The sequence below is a fragment of the Crocodylus porosus genome, unplaced genomic scaffold (assembly GCF_001723895.1).
Source record: "Crocodylus porosus isolate Cpor-Errol unplaced genomic scaffold, CroPor_comp1, whole genome shotgun sequence".
Taxonomy (NCBI): domain Eukaryota; kingdom Metazoa; phylum Chordata; order Crocodylia; family Crocodylidae; genus Crocodylus; species Crocodylus porosus.
Genome location: NW_017728925.1, coordinates 5198337 through 5221256, shown reverse-complemented (window position 1 = coordinate 5221256; position 22920 = coordinate 5198337). Strand labels below are relative to the sequence as shown.

General features: G+C 49.0%; 1 protein-coding gene across 4 annotated transcripts in view; it reads right to left on the bottom strand.

The window, feature by feature from the left end:
* STXBP1 (syntaxin binding protein 1) overlaps positions 1-22920 on the bottom strand; it is a 69705-nt gene that overhangs the window by 25033 nt on the left and 21752 nt on the right. For all 4 annotated transcript variants that reach the window (XM_019540621.1, XM_019540622.1, XM_019540619.1 and 1 more), the window contains exons 2-11: positions 13263-13312; positions 12420-12501; positions 9599-9675; positions 8343-8421; positions 5923-6026; positions 4388-4536; positions 3893-3977; positions 2975-3105; positions 1703-1810; positions 1077-1137 (exon numbers count right to left, since the gene is read on the bottom strand). In XM_019540621.1, coding sequence (XP_019396166.1) covers positions 1077-1137; positions 1703-1810; positions 2975-3105; positions 3893-3977; positions 4388-4536; positions 5923-6026; positions 8343-8421; positions 9599-9675; positions 12420-12501; positions 13263-13312 — 926 coding nt within the window. The remainder of the gene's footprint in view (positions 1-1076; positions 1138-1702; positions 1811-2974; positions 3106-3892; positions 3978-4387; positions 4537-5922; positions 6027-8342; positions 8422-9598; positions 9676-12419; positions 12502-13262; positions 13313-22920) is intronic.

Here is a 22920-nt window from a genome sequence, read left to right as displayed (position 1 = left end):
GGATCTAGTGGCCTGTTACAAACTAGTCAGAGGGGACCAGCAGGCACTGGGGGAGTCCCTGTTCCCCTGAGCACCACCAGGAATGACTAGAAATAACGGTCACAAGCTGGAAGAGCGTAGGTTCAGATTAGACATCAGGAGGTGCTACTTCACAGTCAGGGCGGCTAGGGTCTGGACCCAACTTCCAAGAGAAGTGATGCAGGCTCCTACCCTGGGGGTCTTTAAGGGGAGGCTGGATGAACACCTTGTCGGGGTCGTTTGACCCCAGTACTCTTTCCTGCCATGTCAGGGCATCAGACTTGATGATCTGCTCAGATCCCTTCTGACCCTACCTACCATGAAACTATGAGAAATACCAGGGAAGACACCCATGAAAGCTTCCCATTTCAGCAACTCCCTCCTTTTTCTCAGGCAGCTGCTCAAATACAAAGTTCTCTGTTCACGGTTCTGGTGGCATTTGTTAGGACAACTTCCCATCTCCCCTTACAGCTGATCATTTTATGAGCAGTTATACGATCTTGCAAGTATAGAAGTTAAAGAAAAGCAGGTGCTAGGATAGATCTAAAAGATCATTCATCCCAGCACCCATGTGCAACCCCACATGACTGGCTGAGGGCAAGATAATATTGTTTCTTCCATTCCCACAAGATCTTATTGAGGCTATAAGTTCACAGGGGTCCTGAAAGAGATTGGATATTTATATGGAGAATGAGAACATCCAAAGAGAGAAGTTTAAAGAATATGGGATACAGACCTCATGCTTCAGGGCATGAACCAAGCTCTAGCCATTGACAGTTGGAAGGAAAAACTCTGTGGGAAAATTTGCCTACGTCAGGGTTTCTTGCTCCTTCCTCTGATGCTGCTGGTACTTGACACTAAAAGGCAGGATATAGGACTAGACGGATCCTAGCTGTGATAGGACCTAGCTATTCCTATGTTTCCAAGAATATGGTAGTGTCTCCTGATGCAGAAGACCATATTCAGTGGACCAAAAATCGCACCATGGAGGGTAAATCCTGCGTTGCAGGGGGAATGTGTTAGCTGAAGTGCAACCCAAATATGAGCAATGGCATCACCTTCTCGCCAGTGTTCATCCTCTTGCTGGAAGAAAATTCCTTCAGAGAGCGGGTGACCTCCCTGGAAAGGAGAAGGGGCCACAGTAGTCAATGAAACCCTCACTCCCTGGGTACCCTGGGTCCCACCTACCCTACTTTTTTGATTCCCTCTCTCTAGCATTATAACAGTGATAGCTTTCCAGTGTACTTCTGGTTCTTGTTCAAGAGGAATGGTTGATGGAGTAGCTAAAGGCAGGAGCCAGGAATATAAGGCCTGTCATCAGGACTGTCGTGCCTTCCTCATGCTGTCAGATCACTTCTGGACTGCAGTGTACTAGTGGATCTGTACAGGGAAATTCCATGTGGGATTAGCAGAAGGTTGCAACTCAGGATTGTTGTGGATTGGTGGAGATGTGGGGGTTTAGGACCAGACTAGTGAAGGACACTGTGGGTCAAGACTGGTGTGTTGGCAGAGCCATGCTGAAATGCTCACAGAGAACCTGCCTTTATTATTCATCTCACCAACAGACTTTGCTTTCCTGACACAAGCATTAAGTTAATTTCTTGATGAGGCCCTGTGTAGGGGTGCCTGTCCCAAGGGCTGGACTCCATGGGCTTTGGGCATATAGAAGGGTGCGAGCACTTACTGGGACACTTCTGCAATATGCTTGTGGCGTAAGGCAACCCAGAGGTCATCATCCTCATCCAGAAGAACCTCTTTCACCCGGGCCTCTCCAATGCCACTTGTCTCATACCTGGAGAAAAAAGCAGGGAGCAACACATGAGGAAAAGCTGACAATGGAAAAACACATCACACTCTGCAAGCACCCACTCTGGACTCTTTAAAGAAACATTTGGATGTCTATCTTGCCAGGATCCTCTGACCCTAGCTGACTTCCTGCCCCTGGGGCAGGGGGCTGGACTCGATGATCTTCCGAGGTCCCTTCCAGCCCTAACGTCTATGAAATCTCCTGCTTAGTCCCTGAGGCAACTCCTCCACTCCAGGCTGAATGAGGAGAGATGAGACAGCTTGTTCACAAGACTGAGGGCTCGCTGACATTCCAGGGAGCACCTCCGTGAAGTACTTCCCACCTATCTGATCCCCTCACCTTCACAAAAAGTTTCTCTCCAGGTCTCAGTCCCTAATGTGCTTGAGAGCAGTTGTTGGGGAATGACCCTGGAGCAGCCTCAATAGGATATTTCTGGGCCAGGCATGTGCAGAGCCATCTCTGTCAGGGCACACTGTCACCTCACCGTGAGTCTAGCCCTAGCCACTAAGCCATGCGGCTTCTCCAAGATTATCCATGCTCCCTTGTGGTGGTAGCACAAAAAGAGGCAGCTTGCTACCTGAACCATATGGGTGGTTCTAGGTGCATGTGCTCTGGCTGCCCCGAGACAGCCATGTTTTCTCATTTCTATGAGTAAAGCACCCAGAGGAGGAGCAAGCAGGCAGCATCTAATTCATGGTGCTAATCCCACACACGCTATGGAAGTGGTGCTGACCTGCTCCTAGTTGGTGCCCTTAAGGTTTTTCAGTGGTATCCTACTAATGCTTCCTAAGAAACGCATAGTAATCCCAAGCTGCGCTGAGCATCAATCTCTTGCTCTGGAATTTATTTACAGTATACCCATCAGTACCCTATGGTCTAGGCAAGGACTATTTTTTGGTATTATGTTTGGACAGTGCCAAGCACAATTATCTGCTCCGAGACTGGGGCTTCTAGGCACCATGGCAACCCAAATAAGACTAAGTGAAGTCCATTAGCTACTGCAGCCTGATTCTGGCGTCAGATGGTTACACCAGAATCAGGCTGCAGTAGCATTTATACTGGAGCCAACTCCAATTACTGAGTTCTTTGGGTTCCTATAGTTCTAGGCATTGCATTTTGTACCGCCTTGGTGATTGCCCCCCTACTCACTTGTAGACGTCATTCTCAACAGGCAGCAGATCATAGCTCATGGCTTGGAAAGTCAGTTCATGCAGCACTGGGGAGGCTGGGTCGAAGCCACGGTCCAGAATGAGGAGCTGGGAGCGAGCTTTGTCTGGGCCCTGAAGAAACAAAGAGTAAATCTTTGTTCCTGAGGAATGCAATGGATTCTCCCTCAGCTGGATTATTATCATGGAGACTGAATGTCTTACTAAATGGGCTCGAGGTCAGTCACAAGTTCTTGTCTTGGTGGAGGAAATGTGGATGACAATCTAGCCTAGTGTAGGGTATCACCCTAGATTCATGGGCCCATCTAGACTGAATCATGAACAAGCTTAAAGCAAAAACCAAACTGTTCCACTGAAGGAACACATTTTTAACTCCTGTTCATTCCAGGTACTTGCAGAGAGGTCTCTTCGCTACCCTCTACGCAGGAGATGTGACTTTTTTACAGCCTCAGCCAGAGAATCTTGATTTTTTTTTCAAGCTCACTCTGTAGGCGTTCATGCTTTTAGCTATGGTGTTTTCTAGTTCAACCTTTGCAAAGTCACCCAAGATTGCAACAATCACAATAGCATCCTAAACTTTCTACCAAAGCCACCGCTGCAAAAGATATTTCCATATCTCTTGCCTAACACCAGTAACTGTACCTTTTATCACCATCACAGTGCTGCAATCACTAATACCAACATTGCAGTAGCTCAAAATGACAGCTGTACTTCTTCTACGTGTACACGAAGCTTCTTAAATGATTAATATATGGTTAGCTTTTGCCACCTTAATTACACACACACACTCTCACCAATGTTCTGGTCTAACAGTATAACAAGACCATCAGTGCTTTCTTGAACTCCTCCTGTTTTCCTGATTTCTTCTGTTAGTGTCCAGCACTCCACAACCCACACTCACCTCACCCATGGTTGGATCATCAGCCTTATAGGCATCCAATTTGTCCTGGATAAGCTGGGCCAGCATGGCATTGTCTTTGTAATCTCTAGACAAGGTGGAGTGGAGAGAAAGGTACAAAAGTCAAGTAATTGCTCCTGGATCTTCTGTGAATGTTGGCTTTAAGGAGATGGGAGAAGCAGCTTGGGGGTGGGATATACCTCTAAATGCCTTAAATCATACTATTTTAGCAGGTGCTACTATTACCAGGAATTGTGCATCTTTGTACATGGGGCAGAAAAGCTGAGTGGGTCATAGTCCTCATGTTCATTAGGGTGTCACTTTCCATGTCATGTCCTGGGATGGCCCTGAGAAGGCACAATTTGGATGGCATGCTCCCCATGCCAGTAAAGGACACCTAGGTAGCTTTAGCAGATTCCTTTCACTTTTCCCACCCCTCACTGCCAAGCTCCCAATGTCTTCTGAAGCACCTTCTCCACCTCACGTGCATTGCCTTACCCTCTGTATCGGACGGCCGGATATTCCTTCAGAGTGGCACACAAGGTGGCAATCTGTTCTGCCAGGCGTTCCAGGATGGGGTTTTTCATTTGGGCCTTGTGGGGGCTGTAGAAGCTTTGGAAAGAGTCAGCAGAATCCAAGGAGTAAACCTGGGTGGAATGGCAGAGGGAAAGGTTAGGCACGAATGCCCCACTGGGAACATCCAAGAAGTGGGCTACACGTGTTAGGGGTAGAAGGTGCTGCTCCCTCACATGGCTCCGTCAGCTCGAGCCAGTGCAGGAGCCATGACAGAAACTAGGCAGCTGTGTAAGCACAGACGTTTCACAGAAGTGGGGCTGTGGTGGATGCTGCTAAGGGGATTGGGTGAGTTTAATGACACCTCAGCGTTCTTCCCCCTAGGTTATAAGTTTTGTGTTGGGCCTCCAGGAGGCAAAGTGGAAAATCTCATAGTAGTCTCTGCCCTGATAAGCATATGCTGTAACCAGAAGATGCAAGGGAAGATGAGGCACAGAGCAGTACAGTGACTTGCTCAGCTTGATCCATAACCGTCCTGTGCAAAGATCTGGGGGCTCCTGGCCCTCTCGCCCATTAGACCAGGTTGCCTCCCTTCCTAGATCTGGGACCTCCTGGCCCTCAGTTCAAGGCTCTCGCCCATTAGACCAGGTTGTCGCCCTTCCTAGCCTCAGCCTCCCAATACAAACTCAGTCATCAGCTTCAGCTTGGGCAGCAAGCTCAGAAGGAACAGGACACGGGAAACACAGCAGCAACCATCCTCTGCCATGCTGGAAACATGTTTGTCATTATAGTTTGGCCAAGTGGAGGGAGGTGGTGGAGGATAGAAATTAAGTCATTTCTACACCAACAGGAACTGTACACCTAAAGCTGTCCCTGCCCCCACACTCACGATAAAAAGGTACCCAATTCCAGTATCCACGCCTGGCAAAAGTGTCTCCTGCACAGGCACATGTGGTTTGCCCAGCTAGAAGAATCATTGCAACATTTGGCTTTCAAAGGCTTAATGATGCTGAACATTGAACGCCATCTGTTCCTAGTCACATGCTCCAGTCCCAGCATAGCACAGGCCTCTTCTGCGGCAGATGGCAAGAGGTTTCATCCCTCCCATGCCCTTAACTTATTGGCCCATCTCTGACGGTACCCAAATAGTTAGCCAATGGCAGACGATAGTCTGGGTCAGGGGAGGAACATGTCACTAAATACACCACCTAGGGTCAGCTCAGAGAAACAGCTGAAGGAGACAAGAATAAGAGAGCATGGCAGGAGGTAAAAAACTGTTCTGGGAAGACAGCTTAGTAATTTAATATCTCATTTCAAGGTGTTACATAAACACTGCTCCTCCAAGGTATGTGAGCCCAAGCTATTGAATGAACCTGGAGCATCCCTGACCACAGTCTCCAGCCAGCTAACCTAGAACACATGACTTTTGGGTTTCCCAAACCTTTCCCCAGGACCTGGTCGAAAGGATGGCTGGAGCAAGCCCTGCTGTTTCTCGCTGTGCTCTCCTGCCCTGGACTCACCTGAGACTCGTAGGGGAGGAAGGCAATGTTGATTTCCGTCAGGGTCTTGATTACTTTTGCTGTGCGAGATTTCACCAGTTCATTGAACAGGGCATCAGGGCAAGCTGGAGAGAAGAGAACCAGACCATTCAAGAGAGGCTTTAAATCCCTGGGTGCCACGTGCCCAATGGCCAAAAGCCAGATCACAACCAGGCACTGAATTTAAAAAATCTAAACACAGCAATTTACAGGCAGGCCCAACAGTATTCATACCTCGTCTCTGGCACTGTGCACCCTGAGATCCCGAAGCAGTTTTCGAGATCTTTGTAAATGAACTTGGCCTCCCTAGAAGGCAACTGCATCACCTGGCAGTGGGCATGGCATAAATGTCTAGATACAGAAGCCCAGTACCCATAGCCTCTTCTTGCAGGCTAGGTGCTGAGAGGGTGGGCATGGGGTGCTGGGAAGAAAATCTGGATCTCCTGGGGCCCTATTGTGCTACATATCCACAGTAAAAGACAGTCCCTGACCCAGAATGCTTGAATCAAAATAGACACAGCGAGCAAGAAGGGAAGGGCTTTGCCCAAAGCTGCTGGTCATGGTAGAGCCGGAAACAGAATTTGGTCTGCTGTGTTGCAGTCCAGCCCTAGCCACTAAGCCATGCGGCTTCTCCAGGATTATCCATGCTCCCTTGTGGTGGTACCACAAAACGAGGCAGCTGAACACCCCTCCTATGGCAAGAATGGAGTGGTAGCAAATTTCCACCAGCTTTGGGCTTCCCCCTTCCTGTTAGTCATTAAACTAGCCCTGATAGACAGAAACCCCCCAGAGCAATGGTAAAGGCAGGAGGTCTGCCTTGAAAAGCCCCAGAGATATGAGAGAGAGAGAGAAAGTAAAGAGAACAGAGGGAGGAGATGGAGGATCTCTCTGAATCCTCAGAGCGACTTGCACTGAGGGGAGAAACACCTGTTATGTAGGAAGTTGATGCTCTTTTCCTGTAGGCTATACCAGTATCAGGCAAAGGCCTGCCCCAAATTCCTTTGAGGACTATGAGGTCCATTGATTGAAGGAGATACTGCTCAGAACCAAAGTGCCGAGGCTGCATTAGCCTGCTCTGTGAGCTGAGGGCTGAAATGCCCTAGCACACTCCAATAGGTCAAGAAAAACAGGTCAGCTTTTCCCTCCCCTGCCTAAGTGACTCACCAGCTTGCATCCCAGTTTGAGACTGCTAGTTATTGCTGTGTGGGAACAGTGTCCATGCTGAAATTCTCTAGCTGTGCTCTTATGTGATGTGTCATAATCCTATTCACTCTCTTTTGTAAACCTGTCTCCTGGGCTCTGCTGTAGCTTTGGGCCAAGTTTCTTTTAACAGCCAGGGAGAACTTCAGGCTAAGCTGAAGTACAATGGAGTATTCTCTGCTGACCTCCCACTCACTCCCCCACCCTCCCCCCGCCCCACTACCCTGGCCATCCTCTCATCTGAAGTAATGCAAGGAAATAATACACAAGGGTGACATGCAGCCTGATTCCCATCTGTGACATGGCATAATGCTGCAGTAACGTTACTGCCATCAGCAGTGTTACTCGCCATTTACAGCAGCCTAATAGAGCAGAATTTGGCTCACAGTGTCCAGTGCCAAAAGCCATTTGGTTCTGCTTTGAGTCTCCACTGAAGTCAAGGGAGTGGCACCAGTTTTACATTGGTGTAATGGATGCAGACTGTGGCCCTTGACTTTAACTCCTGATGCAGCCCCATTGACTTGCATGGGGCTACGCTACTGGGGTGAGTTTAGCCCCTGATGAACTAAATAGATAGGGATCTTGACAGAAATAGTTTCATAGTTGGTAGGGTCAGCAGGGACCTGAGCAGATAATCGAGTCCGACCCCTGCCATGGCAGGACAGAGTACTGGGTTCAAATGACCCCGGCAAGATGTTCATCCAGCCTCCTCTTAAAGACCCCCAGGGTAGCAGCCGGCATCACTTCTCCTGGAATATTCCACTTCCAAAACCTGAGATCCCACATGTATGACTAGGAGCAATGAGATTAATCTGAGCAAAGGCTCAGTATTGGGAAATGTCTCATAACAGTGAGGCCTTATTAGACTGCATAACAGTCTCCTGAAGTAACTGTTGAAAGCTCCGTTGCATGAGTCATTTGAATCAGACTCGACAAAGCACTGTCACAGGGAGACATGCATTGGACAGAGAATGAATAAGGTTCCCTGGCAGGGGTTTCCCTAACTCTGATTTCAAGGATTCCTTCTCAGGCAAAAGCTGCTCCGAATCTTTCGCAAGCAATGCATGCTTGTTCCTTGCAGTGCTCCTGCATTTCCTTCGCAGTGCAGGTGCCAATGTATGATTGGGAGCCTTGATTATTAGATGTTGGAGATCAGGCAGGAGGAAATGAAGATGTTCTCATGAAGGTGGCAGCTTACTTACAGTCAGTGAAGAAGACATGGGCAGCCCGGTACTTGGAGGTAGGGGGATCCTTGAAGTCGTTGACGAGTGAACGGACAGACTGCAAGAGAAAAGTCAAAGAAACCCAGATGTGGCTAGTATGTCAGATAGATCAGGATTGGTGTGCACTTGCTGGTCTCGATCACATATGATTTACATATTACAGAATTAACCATTAGCTGCAATCCCTTATCTTAGGAGATGGATATTTACTCATTCTCAGGTGTCAGTGCCTGTCTGGTGCGTTCCACAGTGGAAGCATGAAGGAACTTCATGGCAGTCTGAAGGAGACAAAGGAGCTAAGCTGAAATGAGTTCACTCCAATGGAAGTGGTGGCTGGATCCTTGAGTTGGCATGAAAAATCTCAACCTTAGACTTTGCCCTTTATGAATGCAGGCAGGAGGAAGAACAGTAGTTCCTGGGGGCTGGCTGTAGTCATGACCTACATCCATCAGACCCCAGTGCAAGATACCCACATGCTGGAGACCCGTCTTAGATGGAGTGATGAGATACATGGCCTCCTAGCTGAGGAGGGGCTCTCAGCTATAGTGCTACTTGGTTACAGGTGAAGTAGCTCAGACTGTTGGACACCCTAGCTGGGCACAGCTGTGATAAATTTAAAGTTGCTAGAGTCCAAGGGCAATGCTAACAGGATCATGGCTGGGCAATGCTAAAGTCCCAGCTGGCATGGACAAAACCCACCTACATGCCAACTGACATTGCTGAAGTCACACCAGGGAAGGCACTAATGCAAGGTGTTTTAATCTGCTGGACTATTATCATTGAACCAAAAAGCATAGCATATATATGGAACAAGACCAAGGTTCCTAGAATAGGGGGCAATTAGTGCGATGTGATCTGGTAATTTCTATGTGTCCAGGCAGCACAGGCAAGGCAATGTAGCGACCTTGCTGGAATCCCAGCTGACCTGGGCTAACCACTTCTGAGAGGGAGTTCATCCACGTGACTGTAATTTTGCTAAGTCTCTCTTACAAGTAAGAAACATATTGCAAACACCACAGCATTAGCCAGAAGGATCTTCAGTCTTCTTCCTGAATCAGGTCATGCACGCCCACATCAGTTCAGCTTGCACATCAGGACTCTTTAGCATTATCATAGCTAAAGCTTGTAAGAGCCACCTACTGCACTGCCAGACATCCCATGCAGCACAGGTGCCACACTCGGACACCTACATCCATCAGACCCCAACACGGGATACCCGCATGGTGGAGATTCACCTTTTCAGATGGGGTGATGAGATACACGGCCTCCAGGCTGGGGAGGGGCTCTCGGCGCTTGTTGATGTCCTCCACGACTGCATAAGAAAAACAACCAACATGGAAGGAGTTGATACAGCAGAAGACAGGAGACAGGTTGCCTTAGTATTTAAAGCAGGGAGCTGCATGCTGTGAATAGAGCTACATAGTCAGGGATCAAGATTATCTTCTGGTCGTTTCTGATCCACGTGGGATGAAAATGACCCTCGGCAAAGAATCAAGACCTGGAATTTCATGTCCCTCCTGACACCCAAATAAAAATTTCCCTCACTCTTAATTTCCTTCTATACTGTATCCAAGGGGAGAACTAAAGCGATAGTGATGCTTCTGAGACACTGATGCTCATCTCCTCTTTCTGCAAAACAACCCCTTTCAGCACAGCCACAATCTACAGGAACTGCTGCAAGCCTCACAGCTGCATTACTGTTAGGGACCAGGCACAGAGAAGCCTGGACTTGCTTTACTTCTAAGGGTCAATTTTTTGTGGTGACCCTTCAGTGGTGGTGATTTGTTTTCACATTCCCATTAAATCTTAATGCTTAAGGAAGACAGAGGCTAGAAACAGGATCCCTCTCCTTGTGAAGACAGATTTTGTGCTTGCAGAGAGGTGCCAGCTTTTTCTCTCCTCCCAGTGAACCTCACCCTTATCTGGGAAGGAACACCTGTAAGGGTGAGAGGGGAAGCCCTTCCATATCAAACAGCCTTTGGCCTCCCCACTGACGCTGCCAACATTAACTCTTATTACTGCTGGACACAGTGATGGATTTTTTGAGGTAGCCTCTGGACTCCAATGCATGCGTGTGTTCCCCAGCAGAAGCACTGATCTAGTCGGGTGGGAAGCTCCATATCTGGCTACTCAGATCCACACAAACAGCTTTTTTCATTGCCTGGGCCACTGCACTACAGAAGCTCCTCTTCTCTTGAGAGAGGCCCTGCTCCTTCCACCCAATATGGGATGAAAGTGACCCTTGGCATCCACAGGCAGGCACAGGAGCCCAGAGAAAATCAGTGTCTGGATGGCAATATCATTGAGAGATGAAATGCAAATCTTTGTATTTAGAGCAAAAACACAATGTAGGAAACCGTAAGAGCCTCCAACATCAACAATCAACAAGTGCCTTGGGGTCTGGTGCCTATTAAACAACCACTGAGCTACATCCTGCCACTCTTGGGGACAAGTCCTAAGCTGCTGTACATTGCCGTTGCTTTACTGGCTTCAATAGAGCTGCAAGAATTTGCACCCACCATTAAGGATTTAGTCCTAAAGACCTGCATGCTGCTCTCTTCAAGCCAGTTTTCCCCTCTAACACTGGTATAAAGCAGGAGTAATTCCACTGTGTTCTGATGGAGTTGTTTTTGTACAAGAGCAGAATGAGTGCATCAAAGTTCATGTCAAGATCTAGACACATAGCATGATCAGAATTGATAACAGGTTAAAAAGGATCCCCGAAAAGATTTTTTTTTTTTTTTGCAGTGTTCCACTCAAACAGCCCATAATCTCTAGCATTCCCCATCCCTTGGAAAGAGTGGTAGGTTCTTCAGCACACCATGAGAGCTAATGTTGTATTTTCTTGGGCAATACTTCTATCATCTTCCATGGGCCAACCAGGAACTATAGGACTTGGCCTGTTATTATTATCAGTGATGGATATTATGGTGAGGGCCATAATATCTCTTGTGCTGACATAGTACATGTAAAAAATACAGAGATGCTCCCTGCCCCAAGAGCTTGCAAGCTTAGCTATTTACAAGGTGCCTCCATGTAGACCCTTCTCTCATTGCCCCCTTGGTATCATTCACATCACAAGATCTTTGTTTCTCCAAGGATCCCACGGGTTGTGCCCCACCCAAACACCAACACCCCAGGTCCACTTTCACTTCGCACACTGTCAATCAGAAGTAACCTACTGTGAAGCCAGTACCCAGCATCAAATTGCTAGGAGAGGAAAATCAGGCCCTAGATGCAATGTGTGTCCTATTGGAATACTTCCTACAGTGTCCTTTGGTCAAACCCAACTAAAACCAAATGGCTCCATATTTGGGAGTTCGATCTATCTCTTCACCAGCTTTTTTAATGCTGCAGGGAGCTATTTATGGGCCTGAAATAAAATGAAAATAAAATCTGGTCTCTTCACAGTATTTCCAGTATCCCGGGACTAAAATAGCGCCAAGAGACAAGATCCTCGTGCTTTTCCAGCCCCAGCAAGCAGCAAAGGAAGCCTGTGACATATGCAAACGCAAACCCTCAGACCTAGACGTGCGACTGAGCAGATTGTGAAGGAGCACTGCACCCTTCAGGTGGGAATGAGATGCAATATGGCTGTGAGAATATTTTTAGTAACAACAAATCTATAGACAAGAGACGTCAAATGCTGCTTTGTCGCTTGGTGTAAGGGGCTGCTGCTACTAGGAAGCCAATGGGGGCAGAGTGGCATTTGCTGAACAGGAGAACATGTTGCAATCCAAGGAGCAGTAAGCTCACCCACCACATAGGAACACCTTCAGTGCAAGTGGGTCTACAAGGGGCAGCTTGGATCCTGGCACCAAGATGCCTTAGCAGGGAGAGACGAGAAGAAAGGGGATGAATATAAGGAGGAGAGGAGATTAATTGCTTTTGTTCCTCCCTGGTAGTGGGTGGAGGGTGAAAAGTTACCAAGGGAAGAAGCTGCTCTCACAGCAGACAGCTTCTATTGATCACCCTTCCCCAGTGCTAGATGACTTTGGGTGGCTCAGCTGAAGCCACCTAAATGAGCAGAAGCAGCTAGAAACCTTTTGCACTCACTTGTTATCCCCTCAGTCATGATGTCAGTCATCTTGCAGCAGGAAGAGAGCATGCGCATGCTGAGCTGATCCACCACCAGCACCTGGGAGGGAGAGATGCAGAGTGAGCAGGGGCCACCAGGACATGGGTACTGTGATGAGCTGGGTGTGCTCTGCTGCACTTCTGACAGCAAAGGGACAGTAACACCGGTTAGGTTCCAGCACAAGCAGGGACCTCCCTCGCAGCTCTGCCTCCACGGTCATGCAGCATGCCTTGCTTTTGCATTCTGCACACTGGAGCATTTCTAGAGCTACTGTCTCAAAGGTGTTGAACCACTAGCTTCACACAGCTACACCACGGCACCTCCCACCAAGTTGCAATGCCCCACCTGCCATCTTGTCACTCTTGACCTACTTCTGCCCATGCCCATCAGTCCTGATCTGCTGCACCCTTTCTAGTCACATCCTGTCTCCTTCACTGCATGCTCTGTGCCTCTGCCCCATAGTACATATCCTGGGTTACATTTAGCAAAGGACAGGATATTTGGCCACCTTCAGACATTTGCTTTTTGAGTCCCCATCCTCTGCCATGTGCCAGCTGTCACACTAACTGCAGTGCAGCCACAGTGGTCCCAGCTGGAAGCATGGAAGAGAATCCCTGGTATATTTTGTGCTACCATCTACTGGCCTCGTTCTTCCCACAGATGACAGATAGAGGACCCCTCCATTATGCCTTATTGTTCTCTGCTGGTACAACAATTCCCAGGCTGCTCTCCAGCCCAGCCCTGCCCTTCCTGCTACACTTTTGCCCATGGTCCTACCCATCTGTGCCCCACTCAACTCCTGCGTGTATTCCTCCACTCACCTTCCACTCGCCCTTCTTCTTCACCTTTCTGATCACATCATGCATGATCTCTGCAACAGAAACAGAAAAGGATGTTGTGTCATGCCAGCCCGCTTAGTCCCCAAACCTCTTGTGTGTGTTTGCTCCCTTTAAATCCCTTGACTCCATCTTCCAAAGCTATCGCAGTCAGCTTGATCTGTATTCTGGCTTCTGAGTGATGCTGTGCCTGTGTATAGGGAAAAATAGTGCCCAGGTCCTTGTAGAGCTGTCTTGCTGGAACACAGGGTTGGCCACACCAGGAAACACTGCTGGCCCCTTAGGGTGGGTACCCAACTCCTGCCTATGCTTTCGTCATGATAGTGGTCTCTCACCTAGCACCTATCCTCAGCAGACCCTGGAGCACTTTATAGAGGAGGTCACTATAATCATCCCCATTTCACACATAGGGAAACTGAGACATGAAGTGGTGAAATTACTTGCTTTAAACCAACCATTAGGTTTGCAGCAGAGTCAGAAAAAAGCCCCAGGTCCCTTGTGTCCCTGTCAGGTGTCCCATCCACTAGACCAGCGGTTCCCAAACTCTGACAGGCTGCGCACCACCAATTTAAAATAATACAACCTTAAGTACCACCAGCAAATTTTTCAGTTCAACCTTAAGTACCACCAGCAATTTTTTGTCATATAAAGTAATTATGATAAATCTGCTAGCGTGTACCACTGACAGGTTGCCTGCGTACCACTGGTGGTACCCGTACCACTGACTGGAAACCGCTGCGTTAGACCACGCTGCCTGTACGAGCACATCCATCCCATGTCCCCAGTGCTCCTGAAACACCCGCTGCCAACACATGCCAAACCTAGAAATGAGGCAGGGAAACTCCAGGGGCTTCCACCACCACACGCCAGGTGCTGGACACAGGCCTTGAGTGCAGCCATGGGACAGCACTCCCATCCCCTGCTGCGTTTCTGGGAGTGGCATGTGAGAGCAGCAGCTGGTAGGCATCTCTAGGCCATGGCTAGGGGATGGCATTTGCATTCCAGTGAATGCATTAGTTGAGGCAAAGAGGCACTAGAAGAAGCCATGAACTGTCTACGGGAGACTCTCAGACTCCATCTTTTTTACCACTGCCTCTAAGCCTGGTCCAGCAGCTGTGAGATCTAAAGTTGGTCTGCGTGACAGTGGATGACTCACTCCAGGGACACCTCCAAACCTCTGGGCCAGGGCATTCGAACACCGTAGGCATCTGTACAATCTCTGTTCAAAGGCTGATGACCTGGACATTCTCTGTGCTCCTGACCTGCTCATGCCACCTGGAAGATTTATTTTTAAATTACTGGAAAACAAAGCAGCAGCTGTGGAACAAGCCACGTCAGCGAGAGAGCAGGGCTAGAGGACAAGTGTAATGGAGAGATACCACCTTGAAGCACCTTTACTGTCTCTGGCAGAGCTGGGAGAACATGCACTCTATGGGCTGAGAGGAAACTAGCCTGTGAAACTAGACGGACTGTGTATCCAGAGATGTAGCAGCACAGCTCTGTGCCCAGGGCAGCCACTCAATGCCTAAGACAAATGCTGACTCCTCCCATGCCAACTGTAGTAGTATGAGCAGCCCATGGCTGCTTTTGTGCCCCGCCAGGAGCTTCTGCTTCGTTTATCCCCCCTACCATCTTTCTCCCTCCATGTTATGCCACTGTGTCTATCACCACAGAAACTCACTGTTGGCTTTGAATCAGACCCTCCAAGATCAATGGAAAGACTTTCATTGACTGCACTGGACTTTTGCTCGGGTCCCAACTATGTCCTAAACCACCAGAGCCTTCAGAAAGGGGGCATCTGCCGCCTACTAATATCAGCGTTGTAGGGCTGGAGAATTTATCCTACTTGCATCACTCTCTGGCGGACACTCTGCAGAAACAACCTGCTTAAGTACAGTGACGCCTGGAAATGTGGGTAGCCTGTTAGCTTCCTGCCATTTTAGGAGGCAGTTGACCCTGCGTTACTGCAGGTGGAGGCCTGCCACGGTGCCCAAACACTAACACCCTCAGGGTGGGGGTCTCCCTTCATACCTCACTCAGCAGCCTTGGGCACTGCTCATCGTCTCCTGCATGTTGTGAGCTCTCTAATCCAAAGCACCAAGAACAACAAAGGCTTAAGAGCTCCTTTTAGAAACAAGAATCAAGCAGCTTGAACCATTTCCTTATAATCCCTGGCAATCGCATTTCACTTCCCACTCATGTCTGTCTTGTGCAACCGGAGGCAGCAACATCGCATACCACTCTGTAGACACAATTCACTCTGCTTTCATCCTTTGTACATCTTGCTCACTCACTGCTAGTCCAGGCTCAGTGGCAAGAAAGGTCAGTCGCACATTCCTATGGTGATGGATGTTTTGCCTCTATCCCATCCCGAGAGTCAGGACTGCGCTTTTCTATGGAATTGCTTGTGTCCTACTTTCACCCAGAGTCCGGTCTTGCTTTTGCCCACCTGTTAGGGCACATACTGTGAGCTTGTCTGAATGGTGACTAAGAGGAAGGGGATAGGGGAGACACTGGGGGAAGAAAGGCTGAGAAGGGAAAGGAAAGGCTTAGAGCTGTCCGTGGGGTTACAGACACGTTTGGGCTGAATGTACTGCCAGTGAGAGCTCTTAGACTTTATCATGCTTCCTCAAGAAAAACATGAAAGTTTGTCACTTGAGGGTGGACTGGACAAAGTACTGGAGAGAGTACCCTGCTTAGAAAAGGGACTAGGTAACTCAGTAGGCCCTTTCCATCATTACTTTCTGCAACCCAATGAAAGTTTGCTTTGGTCTGTCCCATTCAAGCCTCCCTCACTGTTCAGTGTATTGACCTGCTCTTTAGCAACAACCCCCCTTTAGGCCTTCCCAGCTTTCCAAAATCATCCATTAGATACCACCTTCCAGCTCATTCCTGCACCTGCAATCAAACAGCTAATCTACCAAGTGACCTGAAAAGCACTGAGTCCAGGTCACAGACCCAGAGTCTGAGCTCTAGATTCAGCTGCACACAACCAGGAAAGCATTGTTCAGGGTGGTGAGAGAAGAACAGATACCCCAAACTCATGCCACTGTCACTATCCTCCTGAACACGGTATGCAAAAGTTCCTCCATGGTACAGCAGCAGTGTGCAAGGACCTATTCTCATTTGCTCCTCTTGCCAGAAGGCTCCATGCCAGGACATGGTGCCTTTGGGGCTGCAGTGGAGTGTGTAGGTGAGCCTGCAAAGCACAAAGACTTATCCTTCACTGGGGAATGGGCTGAGACAACAGCCCACGCAGCATGATATGTGAGCATTAGCCTAGAGAGGCCAGCAGAGAACACTGTAGCATCCAAAAGTTGGACTTGTTTTTCAGAGGTGGCCAAGTTAGCAAGGAGGGAGAAGGCATTTTAACTTTCTCAAAATAGAGGCGTTTTCCATCTACTGAGATTGCAAATCAGCCATCCCAGTTACCAGACTCAGGCTTGTCCTCAGGTTGTGTGTAAGTGGCTTACAGCTCTGGGCTTTGATTTCTGTCCCATATTCACTCACTGCAGCGTATCGGGTGCCCTAATGTAAAGCCCCACTCTGACACCCAACTGCCACATATCCCCTGCACTTGGCTTCTTTTCTTCCCCCTCTCCCTTATCCCTCCTCCTTCCTCTACTGGCCTTTTGCCAAATGGGCCTCTGCTGAGGACCCTTTTTGGTATTTTTGTCTCTTTTGACTTTTTTCTTTGTTTTATTTTGGACGATGAATAAAAACAGTCAAGAATAAGGGTCCAGAAACCAATGCTCTGTGCAAATTCCAGATGTGATTGTTACTCTTACTTCCCTACTTTTTGGCCCTGCCTTAGCGAGATTAGTGGGAATAATGGCTTTCGCTTCAGTGGCACAGGGTCAAGCCTGTACCTTTCCCTTCAAATGCAGGTATAAAAGGTCTCTTCATTTCCTGGCTCGTAATGCCACAGAGACCTATTGAACAGCTGCTTTAGGCAGTGGTCTCTATCCCAGAGGAATTTGCAAAGTGCTTTGGCCTGCAGGGTACTATATGCAAGGAAGGTTATAATCTCAGACATCTGCAAAGGCATTACAGGATTCCCCATTTGCGTTATTCATTCTGTAAAAAGCCCACACAATACTACCGAATGAAAGATGGTACAGCAAATACAGCAGGCTTTTTTATGAAAACTGATCACTCTTTCTATGTAGTCCCAGTCATCCAGCAACAGGAGGAGCTGGAGCTATTGCTGCTTGCCCAGCAGGCTGGGACAGGATGAGTGGGGGAGATACACCTAAAACAACAATTTTGGTGATGGTTAGTGCTTGGGAAAGCGAGCAACTCAGTGCTTGGAGTGGTGCCAGGCATGGGGGGTTCAGACGTGCATTCCTGCCCAGGTGCCCGAGTCCTGTCTTTACATCCTATGCTGCTGTCTCAGTATTGGACCCCACATGCAACTCTGCCATTATACTGGCAGGCTGGACTCCAAGGCATACCTTGCTATTCCTGTCCAGAGCCAACCCCTGACCAAAATCTGGATAAATGCCATTTTGGAGAACAGTAATGCTGGGCTGGTTCAGCAGGTAAGGCACTAGAGCACAGGGTTCACTGCCCTTATTCAGGCTTATTGTAGGACTCTTTAGCACCTCAGTGTATCATTCCCAACCTGTAAAATGGAAATAGCGGTACTTTTCTCCCAAAAGCACTTTGAGGATAAATACACTGAAGAGTGTGAGGTTCTCCGAGACTGATGATGGCATCCATTTAAGTACTTCAGATGGGTATGTAATGACTATTGCGCAGAGACTGTCAAATCCATTCTGCTTATGACCCTTGTTCATCTTGAATCTAGGTCCCCATAGCAATTAAAAAGCACTGCATTAAACCACCACAGCTGTGTGTGGAATTTTCCTTTGCTGTTAGAAGGTGCAGAAGTCTGCAATAAAAAAAAAAAGCTTCTCATAATAAACAGATTGAACTGTAGGCTGGAAGCATACGGTATCTGCCTGTCTGCTTGGAAGCCTTCGCTGGGAGGCTGTGCTGGGAGCAAGCCAAAACCCTTAGTGGTGGGCTCTCTTTACTTATTCACGTGCTCCCTGGCGCCCTGTGCTTTTGGGGAGGGGGTGGGATTAATGCCGGTGCAGCAGCAGCATCTAGTGATGAAAGTCCACTCTGGCCATGATATAAGATCATTCAGAAGCAAACCCTGAGATCAGCAGATCTAACAAGCCATAATTCTGCACAGGCTGAATTCCTAGCAAATTGTTAAGATGTCCCCAGTGGTTCCCCTGTGCCAAAGATTCAAATCCAGTCCACGTCTGCAGTGGCTGAAATTTTCTAACTTGTGGCTGCCTGGTGTCCTATGGGGAATAAACTAGTGGTTTCCATCCAGCCTGTAATGGATAGGTGTCCACACCACTAAAAATAAGGTGCAAGTGAGCCGCTTAAGCAAAAAGGTCAAGGACTGTCCAAACCAAACTGGCCAAAATTTCTCTCTCACCTTTTATGTGCATGGACAAGAGTCCCCCAGGGCAGTCGTTCTCAACCTTTTTTAGACTCAAGGCACCCCTCAGAAAATGCTGGCTCTTGGCTTTCATTCATTTTTAACTGTGGAGAAATAACAGAGCCATACTTCTGCTGCAAAGAACGCAGAAAGACTACAACAGATCCGAGGGTCCTTTGACAGAAGGCAGGATTAAGATGCACCTTTCAGATTAACTAAATCAGAGATGAATGAGCGTTCATGAGGCCACGCTCACTTCATCAGTTTGTTTGCTGAGACTCTGGATTCCTGTTCGAAATTTTGGGGTTTATCTTGCAAATCGTGTGTAGAGGTTTGCACACCTGGCACTGCTAATATTGCACATCGCTCACTTGCACAGAGAAAAACCTGGGGCACAGGGCAGGCTGTTATCCTGCCTTCACATGGCACTCGAGTGTGTTACACATGCTGTAGCCCCCTGCATTAGTGAGGCCAGGTTCCCCTGCTCTTGCCAGTGCTTTGTGCTTTCCCTGTGCCTAAGCGGAGCACTCCCATGCTGTCACTCCAGCATCCTTTGTAGGTAGTAGGTGATTTGTGTGTTCAGGGTCAGGTTATAAAAGCCCTTTCAGATCAAAGTCACCCAGTGGGAGGGCTGGTGAGGAGGAGCCAGGGTCTTGAATGAGGAACCCACCCCTTCCTGTGCTGTATCAGCCATTTCAGCTCAGGCGCACAGGAGAGCCCATTGTACTAGCTCACTTGCTTGTGTTGTGCAGGGCGCAGTGGGGGGCTGTTCACACAGGCAGTGGGATACACACTCTACCGATGATAAGTGCCTTCCCTTGAGTCCCATGGAGATGTTTCGTTCTCCCCTGCCTGGCAGTTGTACCTCGCGCTGGAGCATGTGGGGCAGGGCTGGAGGGCTCGCTGCTCTGAGAGGAGACCACGGTTGCCTCCTTGGTCACACAGGTTAGAGCCGATGCTCCTTCTTGAATGCTAAAGGCTGGAGCTGGGCGTTACAGTGAGCGTCGAGCTAAGGGCAGACCCGCACCAGGGGCTGAGCTCGCCTCCCCACAGGGCTGAGCGGCTCTACTGCCTTGCTTTCCTCTCTGCACACGTAAAGGGAAAAGGGCCGTTCTCTCACTTCAGTGCAGAGGTGGGAATGATTACCCAGCCCTGGGACCGGAGTTTCTCCATGCAGTGACCTCTGGAGCAGGTAGGGATCTAAGCCAGGCATAGCTCTGTACATTGAGGCTGGCTGATCGCTCTAGCTGCAATAAATGCGCCAGGTCCAAAGGATCATTTTGAACAAGAAGGAAACTAGGCTTGGCCATTCACTCTCTTCCTCACCCTCTTTCTCTGGCAGGCAGGACTGTCCCCTGCTCAACCAGCACAAAGGACAGAAACCATGTGAGAGCCAAGCTCCCCTCCCTCTCAGGAACACTTGCTAGTCTTGCACCGTTTTCTTCTTTTTTTTTAATTTCATATCCCAGGCCAAATTAGCCAACCCAATTCCGACATTCAGGTCTATATGGTGCTACTGTTGGCAAGTATCCCACCTCCCAGGCTCATCAGTCTTGGGTTTCAGATGCTCTGAAATCCACAGCAGGCTTCCTACATGTAAGCCCGAAACCTGGAGGCCTTAGAGTTTAAATGTCCCCTAGCCTTGTTTGGCCCTAGCCAACACACCATAGGAAAAACCTAGAGGAAAAGCCCAGGAGCAATCCCCTATTACCCTGAAATGTTTAGCCAAGATCCTCCCATTGGGAGGTGGCAGTAGATGCCTGCAGGGGTGCCTGCCCACAGGCCAATGAACAGGTCTCCACCCTCAACTACACCAAGTCATTCAAGGTTGGGAAGAAGAGGATCTCCCCTTCCAGGTACAGTAAAGCCACCTGGACCAACACCATCATCATGGTGTTTCCCCTGTTTACTACCTACAGGGGATCTCACAGCAGGTGTGAACCTTCCAAAGCAAAGTTCTCCGCCTCACTAAGAAGTTGGGAAATTGCCTTGCAATGTAGACTTCAAGTTACTATCACATCCAAAGGATGCCCTTTGGGAGAGGAAGCCTGCTTTGTTTCCTATTGCCATCCGAAAGAGTTAATCGTGAACCTGCAAGGTGCATAGGTAGCTTGGGTAAGACGCCAGACTAGACACAGACCTTGGGAGGCAAACATTTCTTGCTCTGATATATTTTGCCCCTGTACTCCTGTTTGGATCTTCCCCTTTAAGAATCAATCCAGGCTGAACAGTGCTGTTTACAAAGCAACACCCACACTCCCCGCAGCTTTTAGGTTAAAGACCTTTAAAAATGCAATTAAGAACAATCAATTGTAAAAGGCCCTATGACATGGTCTAAAAGCCAAACATTTGGTATTGTCATAAAAATAACCCAGCAGCCAAGTGTGAGAAGGGATGAGTCTTGCTGTGAGCCTGAGAACAATGAGAAGGGAAAACGCCCTTGAAACAAAGACATCCTGTTTAGCTCTGCTCCTCTGCAGACCTCCAAGGCCAGCATTAGCCCCACTGTGGCACAGGGAGGTGGGGTGACATGCCCAAGGTCATGCTGCAGACCTGGGGCCAGTAGCAGACCTGGGGCTAGAATCTAGGCATGTGAAATGTACATCCATGGCTCTGCCCGCTAGGCCATGCTGTTCTGAATGTGCTTGGATTGGAGGTGGTGGAGAAGTTGCAGTGCATGCTGTAGGGGAGGAGAGCAGATCCACTAATGCCAACTCTCATGAAAAAATCATGAAACTCTCAATTTCCAAGTCAGCTTAACTCTGACTCATGTGATCTCCTGATAGAGAGATCAGATCTCACAATTTTTTTCTTCTGGCGCATGTAGAGAGCACCAAGCTGGCAAGTCTGTGGACGGGAAGGGAAGGTGGGGGTTGCAGATCAAGGCCCCCATGGTGAGGGAGGGAGTGGGGCAGAGGCTGGGGTGAATGGGGCTCCGGGGCCAGGGAAGGCATGGAGGGGCACATGCCCCCCAGATTTGTGCATGAGGCTGCCTGCTGTGCACTGGAGCTCTGTGCCCTGCTGTCTTTGCCCCAGGAACCACACACACACTTCAAAAATAGTATCTCATGATTTACTTCCCAAATTTCTTAATTTTTAAGAGTTTGTCTCATGATTTTTGACACGGTGGAGTTGGCAATAACTACAGATCCCGAGTGCTGCCTTTCAGGATCGTGATAGGTGGAGAGTTTAGCTCTGGTTTACGGCTCCCTCCCCACACAGCAGCCTGAGCTGTGTGCCTTGAGCAGCAAAAAGGAAATACAAAGCTTCAATACATTTCCGTGGAGGAAGGCCAGGCACTGCTCATAGGAAGTGTAGCAGCATTTGACCTGTATTCCACTAGCCAGTGATTCCTGCTTCCCTGCAAGCCAGACAAGCCCAGAGGCTACACACAGGTCTGCAGGAGGGCCGCAGGACTTCCTTTGGCCCAGGACTGGCTCTTCGCCAAGGTGTAAGTGTGCAAGCACTGGGGACCCGGCTCAGTGTTTGTGTAACTAGATGCAGCTACACTGTGGGGCATATTGCTGGATAAGGGTTATGCTAAATCAATTAGCCAGAGATAAAGTTGTAATGTCTTTGTGTTTCTGCTCCAAACTAAGCATGGGTTTGCTGTGATACTGGAACTCAGCACAGTGTCGGTGGGACTGATCACCACGCGAGCCTTGTGCAAGCAAAACCAGGCACAGGGGTGGATCCAGAGGGAGCACAGGGGTGCAGCTACATCCTGCTTTTGGATGGGATCATACCCTGGGACCCTCTGGGGATTTTTTTTTCCCAAGCCCTCAAAGCCCCTCCTCCCCCTTCGTGTTCGGAGGCATATCCCCTCCCCTCCTCTTCCCCCTCTCTCCAGGCTGCAGCTGCTGCCTCAGGGCCAAGGGAAGTTTCAAAGCCTTTCCTGCTCACTCCACCAGGGTGCACAAGGGTGGGATCAGCTGGGAACAGTGACAGCAGCCAAGGTGATATGAAGGGGTCTCCCCTTCCCATGCCTGCTGCTGGGGGGACTGGGCAGGGTGGGGAAATCCACTCTCCATCCATCTCCTATCACTGTCGCTTCCCAGCTGAGCCCAGCCCCCTCATAGCCAGCTAGAATGGGCAGGAAGGACTTCTTCCAAGCTTCCCCTGCCCTAGGACAGAGGGGAAAGCAGCAGCAGCAGCAGGCAGGGGAGAGAGGGCGGGAAGGAG